The sequence below is a fragment of the Mesoplodon densirostris genome, chromosome 18, assembly GCF_025265405.1.
Source record: "Mesoplodon densirostris isolate mMesDen1 chromosome 18, mMesDen1 primary haplotype, whole genome shotgun sequence".
Classification (NCBI taxonomy): domain Eukaryota; kingdom Metazoa; phylum Chordata; class Mammalia; order Artiodactyla; family Ziphiidae; genus Mesoplodon; species Mesoplodon densirostris.
Window position 1 is genome coordinate 19,208,618 of NC_082678.1, and position 15,528 is coordinate 19,224,145.

The 15,528-nt window shown below is 58.2% G+C and overlaps 1 protein-coding gene across 4 annotated transcripts; it reads right to left on the minus strand.

Moving 5' to 3' along the window:
- Window positions 1-1,859: 1,859 nt before the first annotated feature.
- SLC16A5 (solute carrier family 16 member 5) lies at window positions 1,860-15,447 on the minus strand. 4 transcript variants are annotated; one of them, XM_060081550.1, is made up of 7 exons: window positions 15,351-15,447; window positions 14,096-14,280; window positions 11,809-11,860; window positions 10,974-11,232; window positions 8,209-8,352; window positions 4,869-5,678; window positions 1,860-3,641 (listed from the first exon to the last, which is right to left on the minus strand). In XM_060081550.1, the coding sequence occupies exons 4-7, from the start codon at window positions 11,170-11,172 to the stop codon at window positions 3,394-3,396; spliced, it is 1,401 nt and encodes a 466-aa protein (XP_059937533.1). In that variant the 5' UTR covers window positions 11,173-11,232; window positions 11,809-11,860; window positions 14,096-14,280; window positions 15,351-15,447; the 3' UTR covers window positions 1,860-3,393. The 4 variants fall into 4 exon arrangements, with proteins under 4 accessions (XP_059937533.1, XP_059937537.1, XP_059937536.1 ...); XM_060081554.1 differs by lacking the exon at window positions 15,351-15,447 and adding an exon at window positions 15,182-15,340; XM_060081553.1 differs by lacking the exon at window positions 15,351-15,447 and adding an exon at window positions 15,084-15,340.
- Window positions 15,448-15,528: the final 81 nt, after the last annotated feature.

A 15,528-nucleotide genomic window follows, 5' to 3' on the forward strand; every position in this document is an offset into this window, starting at 1 on the left:
CTTAAAACGACAAAGATGACACTAATCAGACCACCACATTACTGGTTTCAAGATGACTGTCAGAACTGACTATGCTGTTCTGCTCCCTCCCTCCGCCTATATAACCCTGAAACTCCCTTTTAAAAGCCCCTGTCCCCTGAACAGCAATCGGGAGTTCTAGGACAGGACTCCACCCTCTCCCCGGTTGCCAGCCTCTGAAGCAACCTTTCCTTTCCTACCAACACTTGTCTCTCAAGAATTGGCTTTCGAGCGGCGAGCAGCCGGACCTGGGTTCGGTAACACTTTGACACTACCTTCTGGTCTGCTTTTCCCAAAAGCCAGGTGACGACTTCCCTGGCAGTCCAGTGGTTGACTCCACGCTCCCAATGGAGGGGGCATGGGTTCTATCCCTGGTCGGGGGACTAAGATCCCGCATGGCGCGGCCAAAATGAAAATAAAAGCCGGGCGAGCCTGGTACCCTCTGCTTCCCAGTCCCGAGCTGAGTCTGCCACCTCTGGCTGGAAAGCATTTTATCAGCCAGGTGGACAGGGAGCACCAGGGGCAGCACCGTCGGGCCCTAGAAGGAGCCCAGTTGTACCGCTTTGGCGGTTTTCTGATGCTGAAGACCTTCTGCCCACTACTTTCTTGGGGCTTCTCAGGAAGGGGGCGTGTGACCCAGACCTCATAGGCACAGGGGCCAGAGCACCAGGGAGGAGGGTGGTCCTCCCAGACTCCAGTCGTGCTCGAAAATGTGGGGATGAAAGGGGCTTGGGCTGCGAGCTTCTTGAGGGCAAGGGCCATGCTCCTTTTGCCCTGGGCCTGGCATGAGGGCAGAGTGGCTGCCACACTCCAGCCTACCACAGCCCCGTTGAGAGCAGCCTCCACCTCCGTGGTGGGCTCAGGTCCCTGTGATCAGCCCCTGCCCTGTGCACACACCCCTGGGGCAGGAGTTATGACCATAGTCTGGGTGCTTGGGTACCCTGGCTGCTTCTTGCAGGACAGTGGCCCCAAGCCCCTCACCAGGCCCTTCACATTCTGAGGGGAGATGATTCGACTTGGGGAAGTATATCTCAGCACAAGGTGGCCAGGGGGCTTCTCTGCTTCTGTCTGGACAGAGCAGTAAAGGCCTGGGGGCCAGGAGCTCAGAGCTTGGGGACAGGATGGAAGTGAGCTCCTGGTCAGGAACTGCTCTAGATCCTCTCTAGAGGAATCCCAGGATCAGCTAAGTGTGGGTTCTGGAATCAGAGGGGCCACCCCAGCCTCCCTCATTTGTCCCCTCCTAAGGCTTCAGAGGCCCTCATATTTGGGAAGAATTCTTAGTCCTTGGTTTTGTGCTGAGGGCAGCGACCAGGTCTTAACTCCTCTCTGCCAGTTCCTGACACACAGTAGATGCTCAATAATATTTGCTGAAGGAATTCTGCCCAGAGATTATCACCACTCTTGCCCAGGGGGCAGAGGAGGTCAACGTTCCCTATGCTAAATGTTTACTAATATCTTTTTTCCTTGAAAGAAATCAGTTTTCAGGAGGTGGGCCTGAAAGGGGATACACGTTTCAAAGGCTTGTGGCTACTAGCACCAGAAAGTATTCATCTACCCACCAGCCCCAACTCTGCTTTTCCGCTCAGTTCAGATGGAGAAGGTGGCAGGACCTGGTAAAATGTGTCCAGCTGTGGATTCCCCATTCAGTGCATAAGCTATGGATGGTGACCAAGTACAGGACAGGATGGGGAGGCAGGGAGGCGATGGGGGGTCTTCAGGATCAGACTTTTCAAACTGGAAGAGACTTTAACTTATCTAGGCCAACCTCCTCCTTTTTCAAGGCCCAGAGATGGTGGACAATTTGTCCAGAGTCACACAGCAAATTATGGCAGAGTCAAACGTGAATTCAGGTCTCTATTCCAGCCCAGAGCCCTTTGCTTCACCTCCGTACTACCTCTTTTGGCCAGAAGGGGGCACTCATGAGTCCTGGAAAAGACAACATTCCCAAGGATGCTGACTCACGCCAGTTGGACTCCTGCAGGAGGAAGGCTGAAGTCGGGTCATAAAATCAATTCTCCTGATAAGGGTTTCTTGTTGAAACCTGGTTGAGCTTGAATCAACAAACAAGGTCCTTGGTGGGAGGAGCCCTGAAGGGGGATGGGGGAAAACTTACTCCAGGCCTCTTTTCTAGCTTCGTGAGTTCACAGGGTTTATAACCCGCTGCAGAAAGTGTTTCTGTGTGTAATTCAAACAAACTCTGTTTTTCCTCTCACTCAGTTGGTACACTGTTGGGACAAGCTTGGGCTGATGACAGCCAGCCCCCAGGTGATGACCTCAGGGAAGGCACCAGCAAAAAGAGTATGTGGCGGCCGGTCTGGGGGAGAAGCTCTGACTTCCAGGCCAGACGCACAGGCCGGTGGGGAGCAGGGTGGCCTGGCAGCTGGCCCAGCCAGCCACTTATCCCAGGGTTGACGCCTCTGACACAGCAGGGAGAAAAGGCTGACAGGAGAGGGGAGTGAAAGGGCTTCTGCTGCACAAGCAGCTCCATTTCCACAGAGGTCCTGGGCCCCTGCCAGGCAATCCTTCCTCCCCTGGTCTGACGTGTGGCTCCCCCGTGCCCCGCAGCACTGATCTTCCCAGCCAAGATACAGGATGGGGCAGAGGAGAGAGGAGACCCTAGAGCAGGCCCTGCTGAGTGTGCAGGGGGCCCTCAGACTTCACTGATTCTAGGACCCAAGCCAGGGGCTCCCCTCCAGTTCTCTGCACTGTCGCCAGGACATTAAATGTCCACCTGACATTGAATCTGTTCCAATCCTGCATCCAGACGGGCCCTCAGCCTGGCCCTCCACCACTGCAACACATTCTCTCACAAAGCCCTTCTTCCCGAGGTTCCAGGTAGCATGAGGCCCAGCGACCTGTGCTGGGGGCAGCCCTGCGGGCAAGGGCTCGGCCACCTGGGAAGAAGGGGGGCAGGAGAGACTCGGAGGAGGGTTGAGCTCTTCGGAGCTGTCTAGAGGGTGAAGGACAAAGAGATCACATGGGAGGCACCCAGGCTGGACTTGAGGGTCCAGTGTTTTGAGCTGTAGCCGCAGCGTAGGCAGCCAGCCGAACCAAGCCAGCTGTGACAGAGCTGAGCTGAGCTCAGACCCACCTTTCTGGGCCCCAGGTACTCTGGTGCCCCAGCAAAAAAGTCAGGAGGATCCGCTCCTGGATTCTGCTGGTTAGAAGGGACCCCAAGTCTCTGGAGGTCAGCCTCTAAGGTCCCAACTCCTGGCTGAGTCTCGATGTGCAGAACCCAGACGGCCTTTGGTTCAGGCTTTCTGGGCAGCCCTTTACCCCAGCCTCTGGCGAAGTAGCTGGACATTCCTGGGCTGAGGCAGGACTCACTGACTTCAGGGCTCAGATGCCGGTCACACATGTGAGTGATCCCGGGGCTCAGACGCTGGTCACATACATGATCTCCATGCGCAGCCGCTTCTTGGGACCGTCTGTGTCCTCCATAGTGAGGTCCTGCTCTGGGGCAGCCTCTGTTACAGCTCCTTGCACCTCAGCCTGCGGGCCCTGCCTCTCCATCTTCCCCAGGGCCCAGAAACTGCCACCCATGAAGAGGGCGGCTGAGATGAGGAAGAAACTTGACATGTAGAAAACGTAGCTGAAGTTGCTGGTGGTGTCTAGGAGGAGTCCTAGGGGACAGAGAGCAAGTTAGGCCACTGCCCTTGGCTACCAGGCCTCCCGCCCACGCCCCCCACCCCTGCTAAACTGTGTGCTCTGTGAGACCAGGGATTTTACTGTTGTCTCTGCTGCATCCCCAGCACTAGGAACCGTGGCTGGCACCTAGTGGGAACTCATTAGGTATTTGTTGAATGAAAGGAAAGGCAACACTAAACCAGCCCCAGTCCGGGCAAGAAGAGCCCTTGGGCAGGCCACATGAGCACTTAAGGGCATGTTTCCTTTACCCTTGGTGGCAGGAAGCCAAGGACTCAAGGGCCAGCGGCGTCTGGGACATCTGCTCAGCCCTACCCCAGGCCCACCATACCTCCTCCTGGATTGCTCTCCCCGCTTGTCGGCTTGGAGAACGCCCTTGGAAACTGGGACTTCCAATGCCACACTTGGGAGAAGTCCCCGTTGTCTGACTGTAATAACCGTGCCGTCTGTTGACTGCCCCCCAGCACCACGGGCTTCACAAACCTTCCCTTTTACTCTGAATGTCACACGCTCAGTTGCCCAGCAAGTCCACTCCTGTGGGTCTCTGCTTCCATATCTGTTCGTTTCCCTCCCGGCACAAATCACCATTATGATCGCAAAGGGGCCTCTTTGCTCTAATCCCCGACTCCTCCACCAGAAGGTAAGCCCTGAGAGGTGGGGACTAGTTCTCTGTATTCAGCCCTGCCCACCCCGTGACTGGCACAGGTGTAGGGATGGGTAAGGCAGGTGTTCTCGTCTGCATTTTGCAGAGGACACTGTGGCTCAGAGACGGAAAATGACTTGCCCGGGCCCCACAGGCAGAGGATGTTAATGACAGCAGACACGTGCATAGCACTTACTGTGTGCCAGGCTCTCTACTAAGCTCTTGGCTATATGACACTTGGGATCCCCACAACAAGCCTATGAGGTAGATCCTATTGTCATCCCCACTTTACTGATAAGAAACCAGAGGTACAGAGGGGAAGAAAAAGGACTGAGATAAGTCTGGTATGAAAATCCTTATTTTTCACTGTTCATACCCCGAGTGCCAGCTGCGGAACAGGCTACAGCCGGTCCCCTGAGGTGCTTGAGAAAATCACAGATTCCAAGTCTCTAACCCTGAGATGCTGGAGGGGGCCCAAATCTCCAGACTGTTCCTATTTACACACACACCCCCCGTGCCCTGCCCAGGCCACACCTGGCTGCCCTCCCTCCCAGGGCCTCACCAGCCAGTGGCGGGGAGATGAGGATGGAGATGCTCTCCAGGACGGTGAAGAGGCCCAGGGCGCTGGAGAACCGGTCCATGGGGACAATGTCCATGAGGACCTGGAAGAGGAGAGCACCAATGCCGCTCATGGACACGCTGTACACCAGGCAGTAGCCCACCAGCACCCGGAAGTCGGCCGACGCTGCGCACGCCAGGTTGGTGAGCCCGTTGAGCAGGGCTGCCAGGCTGAACAGGTACTTGCGGTGACTGGCAAAGTCCCGCCGGCCTGCCACCAGTCCAGCCATGGGCCGCAGGAAGATGTTGCTAAAGCCAATGATGGAGATGAGCAGGGCCGCCCTGTGTTCATCCACCCCGTGCCAAATGGCATACGGCACCAGGAAGACGTGGGGCAGCGGGAAACCCATGATCATCCAGACGACTCCCAGTGTGTACACGCGGTAGCCCACGTTGTGCCGCAGGACATCGAAGGCCAGGTGGCGCTGGACGGCCCGACCGCATGCTGCCGGGCAGCCTGGTGCGGGTCTCTTGGAAGGTGGAGGGAGGCCATCTCTGGTCTCAGGGGTCACACCGGCAGGCACGGGCCTCAGGATGGCCCCACAGACACAGCAGTGGAGGAGAACCCCGCCGAAGATGAGGAAGCTGCCTCTCCAGCCCATGTCCTCCAGAAGATAGCGGGAGAGCAGTGGCCAGAGCATGATGCCCAGGGAGACGCCCGCCGAGGCCAGCGCGTTGGCCAGCACCCGCCAGCGGGTGAAGTAGAATCCCAGCACAGTGATGCTTGACTGAAAGCTGAAGCACATGCCCAGGCCTGCGGAAGGAGAGGGGAGGACCAGCTCCAGGGCGCACCCAGTGCAGGGACCCTGGAGTCATGTCCCAGGTCTGTTCTCCTTCCGTTCCAGCGCAGACCCACTTCCAGGTCCCCAGGGATTTAAGATGGAATCAGCCTACCTCACCACCTCCCTAGAAGCATCCCACCCCTCAGATCTGCCCTCTCAAGGTTGCCAGGGGCACACCTGTTCCCGCTGGCACAGCACCAGGGGGATTTTCAAAAACCTAAATCAGGTTAAGTCTCTCTGCTGCTTAGCACCTTCTAAAGATTTCCCATCACACCTAGAAAAAACACCAGAGTATTTACTATGCCCTGGAAGGCTCTGCACGGTCTGGCCCCTGGCCACCTCTTGGGTGCCATCTCAGGCCACTCTCCCTGTCACTCGCCATGATCAAGCCCCGTCAGTCTCTTTCTCTTCCTCTGGACATTAAGCTGCCCACCTACTCAGACATTTGCAGTTGCCATTCCCTCTGCCTGGAATATGCTTCCCTCAGACTTTCCTCTCCTGACTCAGCTTGGATGCCACCTCCCCCCGCACTCCGTGCACAGCTGAACGTGCTGGAGAGAAAGTTCACAACCACGCTGTGACCACTGGCCTCAGGCAGGCCCTCGGGCCACCCACGGTGCCACTGTAGTTCCCTCGACCATGTACTCTCCCCCCTCTTAGATGACCACCAGGCCTCCGTCCTCTGAGCACCCCGACACCTCCCTCTCTCACTGCCAGCTGACCACCTACCTTCCCGTCTGTGACAATGGACAGTCCGTGCTCCCAGTCAAAGGCAACCCTCCACTTCTGCCCTACATCCTGTCTACTTGAAGGCACATCCCTCCAGCAATTTCTTTCTCCTGTGGCATCCATTATCCCCTCTTTACTAGATCATTCTCCTTCATTGTTATTTCTCCCGTTAAAACAAAACTCTTGACATCAGTCTCTTCTGGGTACTGGTCCATTCCTCTGCTCCCCTTATATCAAAATTTCTTGGAAATACTGTTTATCTCCACTGTCTGCAGTCTCCCTCCTCCTCTTCTCTCTTTTTTTTTTTTGGCCGTATCACGTGGCTTGTGGGATCCCAATTCCCCAACCAGGGATCAAACCTGGGCCACGGCAGTGAAAGCCCAGAATCCTAACTACTAGGCCACCTGGGAACGCCCCTATTGTTCTCTTTTGAACCTGTTCCAATCAGGCTTTCATCCTTACCTCTGCTCCAGGATTCCTCTTATCAAAGCCGCCAACCTCCACTTTGCAAAGCCGAAGATGGAGTCTGATCCCCACTCGGTCTGATCCATCAGTGGCTTGACAGTCGCTCCCTCCCTCCTGCTTGTGCACTTTCCTCACTTCCTTTCTCAAGAAACCCCACTCCCTCTCTGTCACTTCTTCCTGCCCAGGCCGCTAACCACTGGAGTGTCCGTGTCCTGGGCCTCAGGCCTCAGTCCTTTACATCCACCCTCCCTTGTTCCCTTAGTGACAGCAAGGCGATATCTCATCTCGAGACGAGTACCAGCCATCTCAGGATCCCCCAGCTGCCCGCTCCAGCTCAGTCCTGTTCCCTGAACTCCAGACTGGATGTGTCCACACCTAGGCCTCCCATCCTCCCGAGAACCTGCTCCTCCCCTAGTGTCCCACTGTAGTTAGTGGCTACTGCATTCTTCCATCCTCCCCTTGGGGTCACCCTTCTTGGCTCTTGGGTCATCCTTGGGTCCTTCTCTGCACCTCACATGCCGTCCTGAACACGACCACTTCCCATCTCCCCAGTCATACCACCCTGGTTGAAGGTACCACCACCTCCCGGCTGGGTGGTGACCACGCCCCTGCCTGTTCTCTGCTCCCAGCCCAGCCCCCTATGGTGTATTCTCAGCACCGCAGCCAGAGCAGTGCTCAGTGCTTCACAAACAGCGGCTGGATGATGTCCCTCTGCCCGAACCCCTCACATCGCTCCCCATCTCACTACACAGCCTTTTAGGAACTAAACCTGTATCTGGTCTCCCCACCCCCCCACCCCTTTGACCCTTCATTCATGGCCCTCCACCCCATCGGCCTCCGCGCTGTTCCCTGAGCAATTCTGGGCCTTTGCTTTTGCTGTTCCTGCTTCCTGGAATGCTCTTCCCCAGACAGCCTGCTGGCAGCCGCCCTCACCTCCTCCTGCCCAAATGCCACCTTCTCTGCAAGGCCTTTCCCGACCGCCCTGCTGAAATCAGCAACCTCCCCCAACCCTGCTTTACCTTCCGCACTGGCTGTTTTAGTTATTCAACCTCTCTACTTGTTTTATCTCTACCCCCTCACCCTCAACCGAGCCGGGACACGATCACATCAGCTGTCCTGTCTGCTCAGGTGCTTGTCATGATCAGATATGATCCCTCTTCCTCCTCTGTTCATTGTTCCTCTCCCTCTTGGGACTGGAGGCAGCCCCAGAAGATTTGGTGCTTCGCCTGCCCTGTTCACTGTGCCTGGCCCTTTTCAGCCTTGCACCCAGCAGCTACCCAGCAATTCTCGACGTGGAATGACAGTCACCTGTGATGAAGCCTGCCGTGAGGTAGAGCTGGCCGAGGGTGCAGCAGAAGGACCCGGCCACCATGCCCAGGCTGGCCAGCACGCCGCCCAGCATCACCGTCGCTCTGCAGCCGAAGCGTCCCACCAGGATGCTGCACAAGGGTCCTGTGCGGAGGAGGCAGCCGGCAGGTGGCAGCGGAATGACAAGGTCAGAGGGAAGGGGACAGTGGGATTGGGAGGGGGTTCCAGCAGGAACTAGCAGGTGGCTTAACGGGCAGAAGCCCCGGAACATACAGACCTGGGTTCCGAGCCCCGCCCTGCCACAGATTGGCTATGGGCCAAGCAACGCCAATCCCTCTCTGTGCTGCAGTTTCCTCCCCCAGAGACTGAAGGGTCAAACTGGGTGATGTCTGGCCAGCTGTGAGGTGAGGTGCTGCAAATATTCCGTTTGACCCTGACAAGGATCCCCGGAGGTACAGACTGAGGCCGTTCACTGCACTGACCTGAGGCCACTTCCGTCCAGGTGAAATGGGATTGGCTTGTGACCTGGGTGGACGCCCCTCATGGGGGTCTGTCTTGGTGGGCGAGGGTCCCAGGGCAGTTAAATCATGGTGAGTGCCGCCTCCAGCCCCTGCTCCCCCTCCCCCATCCTCAAGAAGACTGGCCACAGCCCTCCCACCGTCCTTCAACCTGTCCAGGGTGGGCAGCCTGGGGCCCTGGGCCACCCTTCACCCACTGGCTCTGGCCTCTGGGGCACTCTGGAGAAAAGCAGGTGGGGTACCCTCTCCCCCCAACCCCCTCCAGCCACCACCAAAGTCTTGCACCCAGATGTTGAGCCCCTGGTAGGGAGGGGCCTGTTCTCCCTCACCCACCCCCACCCTGAGCTGCTTTCTCACCAGTGCAGACCCAGAGTAGAAGTGAGCCTGTCCTGGCCGCCTGCTCTCGACACCTCACAGGGCCCCATTCACCAAGTACCCTGCCCCCGAGTACGCACAGCAGAGTTTCTCCAGAGTTGCTCTACCAGAGAGCAGCCAAAGGGACAAGGAAAGTGTGTGTGTGCACTCGGTGTGTGTCTGTGTGTTTGGCGTGGAGAGAGGATGTGTGGGTGTGAGCCAGTACGAGTATGGGAGCGAACATGGGAAGTGAGCGGCCCGTCCTCAGAGGTAATCAAGGAGAGGCAGCCATAGAGGGAGAGGCAAGGCTTTGAAGTGGACATGACTGCTGACTCACACATCTCTCCCACCTCATACTCTGGCCTGACTTTGGAAAGGTGACACAGAGGAAAGCCCTGCGTCATCGAGTTGGGAGTGAGGGGCTGGGATGTGTGCCAGCTCAGCCGAGACAGCCAAGGGCGTGGGGTGGGGCGCTGGGAAGCAAGGTGTTTCTGCTTCCACCCTGAACTCACTGCAACACCGGCAAGGCCTTGTACTTTGTGCTTGCTTTCCTCACCTCTAAAACGTGTGGGGGTGAGAGGTACTTAGGATCAAGGACACTTTCAAGTTTAAAATTTCCATGATACTCTGAATGAGTGTGGGCTAAAGGGGTGTGTGTGGGGGGGGACACAGACAGACAGACAGGAGTCCCGGGCCCACTGAGATGCTGGCACACCTGCTAGGCATGAGTCTAAAGCTGGTGCGGGAGTGAGGTCCCCAGCGAATGCCTGGCTCCCAGCCCCTGGCCCAGACCCCTCTCTGGCTGCAGGGAAGGAACTGTCTGAGATTCCCACTTCTGCCCAACCTTGCTGACAAAAAGGTTATGCGGTCTGGGCCGGGCCTGGCCTTGCTCCTTGCCAGGCAGCATGCTCAGGGGTCATTGCAGTGAGGGTGGCTTCTATCCCAGTCTGACTTCCCTCCCCATTTGAGGGAAGGACCTGGAATAACAAGCAGGCTGCTGGTGCCAGGTGGAGGGCAGGGCAGGAGGTAAGCAGGGAGATGGATCAGCTGAGACAGGCAAACACACCCGTGGGGAGAGCCCGGCGGGCTGTGAGGTCTGGCTCTAGCTGACCAGGCCCCTCTGAGGGAACGGCCCGTGGAGCTCTCCCTGGAGATCTTCCAGGAGCCCAAGGCTATTGTGGAGAACCCTCCTGAGCAGCCCCTGCCCTTCCCTTTCCCTGGGGTCAGGGTGAGGTGCTCACATCCCTGGAGGAGCCCTCCCTCCATCTCCCCAGCCCTTGCAAAACCCCCTCTGCTTCCTGGTGAAAGATGGGCTCTTGCCCTGCCCCGATCCTGCTCCTGGTGTCTTCCTTGAGCCCCACTTCCCATCCTGAAGCCCTGATGAGGGTCTCCAAAATACTAATAATTCACAGCTTCTTCCATTGCCCTAGCTCTCAGACCTGGCCGGGACCTCATGTGATCTTCTCTCCAATCCTGTGTGGGAGGTGGGCAGGATGGGATACTGGGTGTTACTCCCATATTGCAGAGGAAAAAACTGAGCTTCTGAGAGATCACCCAGCAGGACCCCAAGCCACTCCTCCTCCAGTCTGTGCTTGAGTGCCCGGCACGCCTACAGTCTGGATCCATCCTCCCACGGTCATCAAGGGCACCGGCTTTACATCTTAGGGGCCTCTCCACCCTCTGCCCCTCCCCAGCCCAGTCCAGCCCAGTCCCGCCAGACTCCAGGCAGGGGAACTGGCCCTGCTGAAATCAGAGGAGGTCTTAGGGATACACAGCACAAGGCAAAACCTGTGGCCTCAGAGAGAGGGACCCAGGAGGCCAGGGGGATTGTGGCTTCCTCCCCGATCCAGGCTCCTTTTCAACCCTCCCTCCATCCCTCCCCTGGCTGCTCACCCCCTGCATGGAGCATGGCTGTCAGGATGGAGGGGAACCAGGAGGTCTCGCTGTTGCTGGCCTGGAACTCACGCTGCAGTTCAGTGAAGAAGATGCCGATGCATGTGGGGAAGCCCAGGGTGAGGCCCTGGGTCACCACAGAGGCCAGGAGCACCATCCAGGCCCGGCAGCCCTCCGAACACTCCAGGGCCTGGGGCATCCTCGGCTACGAGCGTTGCTGCTACAGCCTCACGGCCACTGCTCCTACTGCCCGGGCCGCCTGGGGAAGGGACAGAATGGAGCTGCCAGCCCTCCCTTGGCCCACCTGACACCTTCCCTGGGTGCTGGAAACCGTCCCTTCCTCTTGCCCCAGCACCAGGTATCACAGAGGGGCACTGCCCCCTGGGAGGTGGCCAGAGGCCCATGCGCTGGCCTTGGCATCTCCTTTCACCTACTTCCCAGAGCAAGCCTGGAGGGAGGGACAGGAGGGGCAAGGAGGTGAGCCATAAGTGAGACAAGGCAGGTGGGTGGAATTCTTTCTGGTTGTTATATCACTCAGTGGTCAGCAGGTGGGACTTCCCAGCCAGCCTTGGCCCGCCCGCACACACCACGTGGCAAGCACTCGACAATCGCTTACAGAATGGAGCAGGCGTCTGAGCCAGCCTAGCCCCGATGGCACACAGGCACACACGGATACCTTCCATTCATAACCAGGCTTCCTGCTCACAAACACAGGCTTTTGCAATGCCACATCAACAGCCAGGTTCACTGTCAGTGCTGCTGTGATGCCTGAGGTGAACAAGACAGGGCTGGGGCCCCCCAGGAGTGTACACAGAACAGCTAAACGAGGGCTTACGTAGATACACACGCAGAGGGCTTCCCTGGTGGCGCAGTGGTGAAGAATCCGCCTGCAGGGAACATATGTATATGTATAACTGATCCACTTTGTTACAAAGCAGAAACTAACACATCATTGTAAAGCAATTATACTCCAATAAAGATGTAAAAAAAAAAAAAAAAAGAATCCGCCTGCCAATGCAGGGGACACAGGTTCGAGCCCTGGTCTGGGAAGATCCCACATGCTGCGGAGCAACTAAGCCTGTGCGCCACAACTACTGAGCCTGTACTCTAGCGCCTGCGCGCCACAACTACTGAAGTCCACGCACCTAGAGCCCGTGCTCTGCAACAAGAGAAGCCACTGCAATGAGAAGACTGTGCACCGCAATGAAGAGTAGCCCCTGCTCGCCGCAACTAGAGAAAGCCCGTGCGCAGCAACGAAGACCCAACGCAGCTAAAAAAAAAAAAAAAGAGAGATACACATGCAGACACACCCAGACACACACCACACAGACAAGCAGAGAGAAACACATGGAACCACCCAGGCACACAGATTTATATGCAGACACACACTTATATAGACACATACAGAAAAGTCTAGAGACACACAGACACGGTCACACATACAGATGCGCACAGACATATACAGAGACACAACAGACATACACTTACGCAGATACATACTTAAAGAGACAAACTCAGACAAGCCTAGAGACATACAATCAAATGCACACTGACAGACACATGCTACACAGACGTAAGGACATACACAAACTCACAGGGTCGCACGCTCTGCAGACAGATACACACACCCTCACATCTTTGACTCAGTCCTACCTTGGTTCCTCGCCACCACCCAGGCCACTCTCCCCATCACAGAAGCTGCCTTAACCAGGACGCAAAGCCCCAGCCCCCTCCCCAGATGTTGAGCCCTTTTCCAGTCCCCTCCATCCTGGCTTTCCAAAGAGCCAAAGGATCCCAGGAGCTCCTGTTCCCAAGCCTCCCTCCTTTTAGCCCCAGGCCCCGAAGATCCATGGAAACTCAGGAAACTACCAGAAATATGAAACCCCCTTCCTGCCAAGCCCAGCACCCCACCCCAGGGCTTTAACACAGCACCCAAGCCGGACCCACCCTAACTGCCTCCTTCACGGGCTCCAATCCCTTCTCCAGCCACAAGGCCTCTTCCCTCCCCAGAGGACCCCCAGGGGCCCTGCTAAGGGGAGCAGCCCATTCATCCCTAGCCCCCGGAGGGTGTGGGGCATGTGTGTTGGTGGGGGGACCTCGAGTCCTGTGTGTGGGCTGGGAGCACCTCCTGCCCTCCTAGCTCCTGCACATGACACTAGCCCTAGAGGTCCCCCAGCTCCGATTCTCCCAGCTCAGCGCCATGCTCTGGGCAAACCTCAGACACAGGCTCCTCCAGCAAACTGGCTCTCGCCCCCTCCAGGATTTCTGTCCCCTTGGCAAATGAAAAGGCCACTGGTGCCACCTGATCCTCTCTGTGAATGTCAAGTCTCCCCACCCGGCTCTACTGCTCACCCCCCTCCCCACGCATCCGGGCCCCTCGGTCCTCCCAGAAGGGCCGCCAGCCTTCCCTCCACCACCCTCACTTCCTCCCGCTCCCCCCATGGTGCCCCACCCCGGCACTCCCTAGCCCCTCCCCGCTCTGGTCCCCTCTCCTTCCTCCCTTGTCTGGCCCCTCTATGGAGAGGTCTCTTTCTGTGCCCTTAGTCCAGGACTCTGACCTTTGCTCTGCACTTACCTTCCCTCTGAACCTTTCAGTGGAGCTAGTCTCTCCTCCCTCCAGGTCCCCCAGACAATCAGAGCCCAGGAAACCCTAAGCACCTTTGTTCTCTCTTTGCCCGGGCCTCCCTCTGGGAGCTGTCTTGAAGACTTTGGCCTTCCACAAGGAGGCTATCTCCTCCCATACACCCCCAATTCCTGGGTCACACACATAGCTTTTCTGTCCCCCAGCCCCCCCGCCCCCAGCAAGCTGGTTCCCCCTCCGGAACTTGGCTGCCGAGATTCCAAAATCCTCAGCCAGAGAGAAGTCCCTTTGGTCCTTCAAGATTCGGCTCCAGCAGCACCTCCAGGAAGCTACCCTGACCCCTACCCCAGGCTAGGCTAGGCCATTTCCTGTATTTCTCTCTGTAACAGTAGTTCTCACACCACATTGGAGTGGGTCCTTCCCTTGTTTAGCACTGTCGCCCCCCTCCTCCTCCCCACCTTCCATACCACCAGCAGGACCTGTTCACAGTCCCGCACCCAGCCTCCACCTGAGCACAAAATGTAACATTAATATGACCCACCTGTGTTCTCCGGGGGGCAGGCAAGCCCAGGAACAAGGGTGACCTGGTTTCCCAGCAGGTAGGTCCATTCCAGAAGACTCGAGCAGAGCAGAGATGGGGGCTCCGGCTCCACCTCTGCCCCAGCAGAGAAGTGGTCTTCCCTTGGTACCGGCAACCAGGAGTCACAATCACTGCCTGGTGCGTGGCTGGGGCAAAGGAGGGAGACGCGGCTGGAGACACCTCACTCTCCCTTCCCGGGACTGGAGGTGAGCAGCTTTCCGCAGGAGCTGCCGACCTCAGCCCTCAGGGGTCCCCCACCCTGAGTGAGACCATCTTCATGCCCAAGTGGCCTGAAGCTGGGTTTGTGGGCAGGGCAGAAGTTCACATGACACCTCTTGTCCTCCCGTCACACACAGTCCCTGGGCTGATTTTCAGGGCTTCTCATCTGATGACAGAGGCCTAGCTAGGCCCTCAGAATCCAGTCCCAGCCCCTCTGAGCTTGCAGGTACGGGCAAAAGGGTGAGCGGATGCTCTCACACAGGGCTTTGGGGTTAGGGGCCGCCTCCTCTCCCTCTGCCCCCTTCCCGTGGTGGGAGAGCTGGTGAGAGGAAAACAAGGAATCACCAGCTTCACCAGCAGCGGAAGGATGGCCAGACCCTGCAGACCCCCTCTCTGCCCAGGCCCCACATCAGGCAGGATCCCGGGCCTGAAGCCCAGGACACAGGACAGGCAGCAGTGTGGTTTCCTGCTGGACAGGAGAGCAGCAAGAACCAGCCTGAGCCTGCGGTTGACAAGCCCGCACATCCCTGCGCCTGGCAGGGGCCGGCTGGGGCCAGCCACCCTCCTCCTTTCTGTGCCTCCAAAGGTGCCCCGCCATCTGGGCAGGAGCAGGCTGACCACAGCCTGGAAGGGGGATGGGATAGGCAGCAGGAACTTCCTGACCTCTTGTCACCCTGGCTCAGTCCCTGCTGTCGGGATCTAGTTTCCTTCCACTCGGCTTCCCACCCACCCCAGGATGGATCTCCTCTGGGTGGGGCTTCTGGGACGTCCAGGCGGCGTCCCCGTGGAGATTTCAGCGCAGGCCTTGGCTGGTGCCTGTCCCCTCACCCCTCAGGCCATCGCAGGCTGGGGCGGCCCAGGACCCGGACAAGAGGCTTTTCTGGATCCTCTCCCCCCACAGGCGGGAAGGGGCCCCGGAGGCCCACGGCGGGGCGGCCCCGCGACGGCGCTCACAGGGACCCCGGCACCCTGGGGACTGTGGGGGGAGCCCGCTCACCGGCTCGCCCGGGCCCGGCGGAGGGGCGGCTCCACTCCAGCGGAGCGCGGCTTCCTGCGGCCCGGCCCGCTAGCGGTGGAGGAGGCAGGACGCCGGGCGGCGGCGGGGACCAGAGGGGCGGGCCGCAGGGCTCCGGTGGGCGGGACCACCTCCGCGTCTCCAGGGAGCCGGGCGGGGA

Excerpts from the sequence above, each read along its gene's own strand:
- SLC16A5 (XM_060081550.1), bottom strand. The coding sequence starts at position 11,172 with ATGCCCCAGGCCCTGGAGTGTTCGGAGGGCTGCCGGGCCTGGATGGTG. Across the intron at positions 8,353-10,973 it reads AGCCATGCTCCATGCAGGGG|GACCCTTGTGCAGCATCCTG; the intron begins GTGAGCAGCCAG and ends TCCTCCGCACAG. Across the intron at positions 3,642-4,868 it reads CATCTCCCCGCCACTGGCTG|GACTCCTCCTAGACACCACC; the intron begins GTGAGGCCCTGG and ends TCTGTCCCCTAG.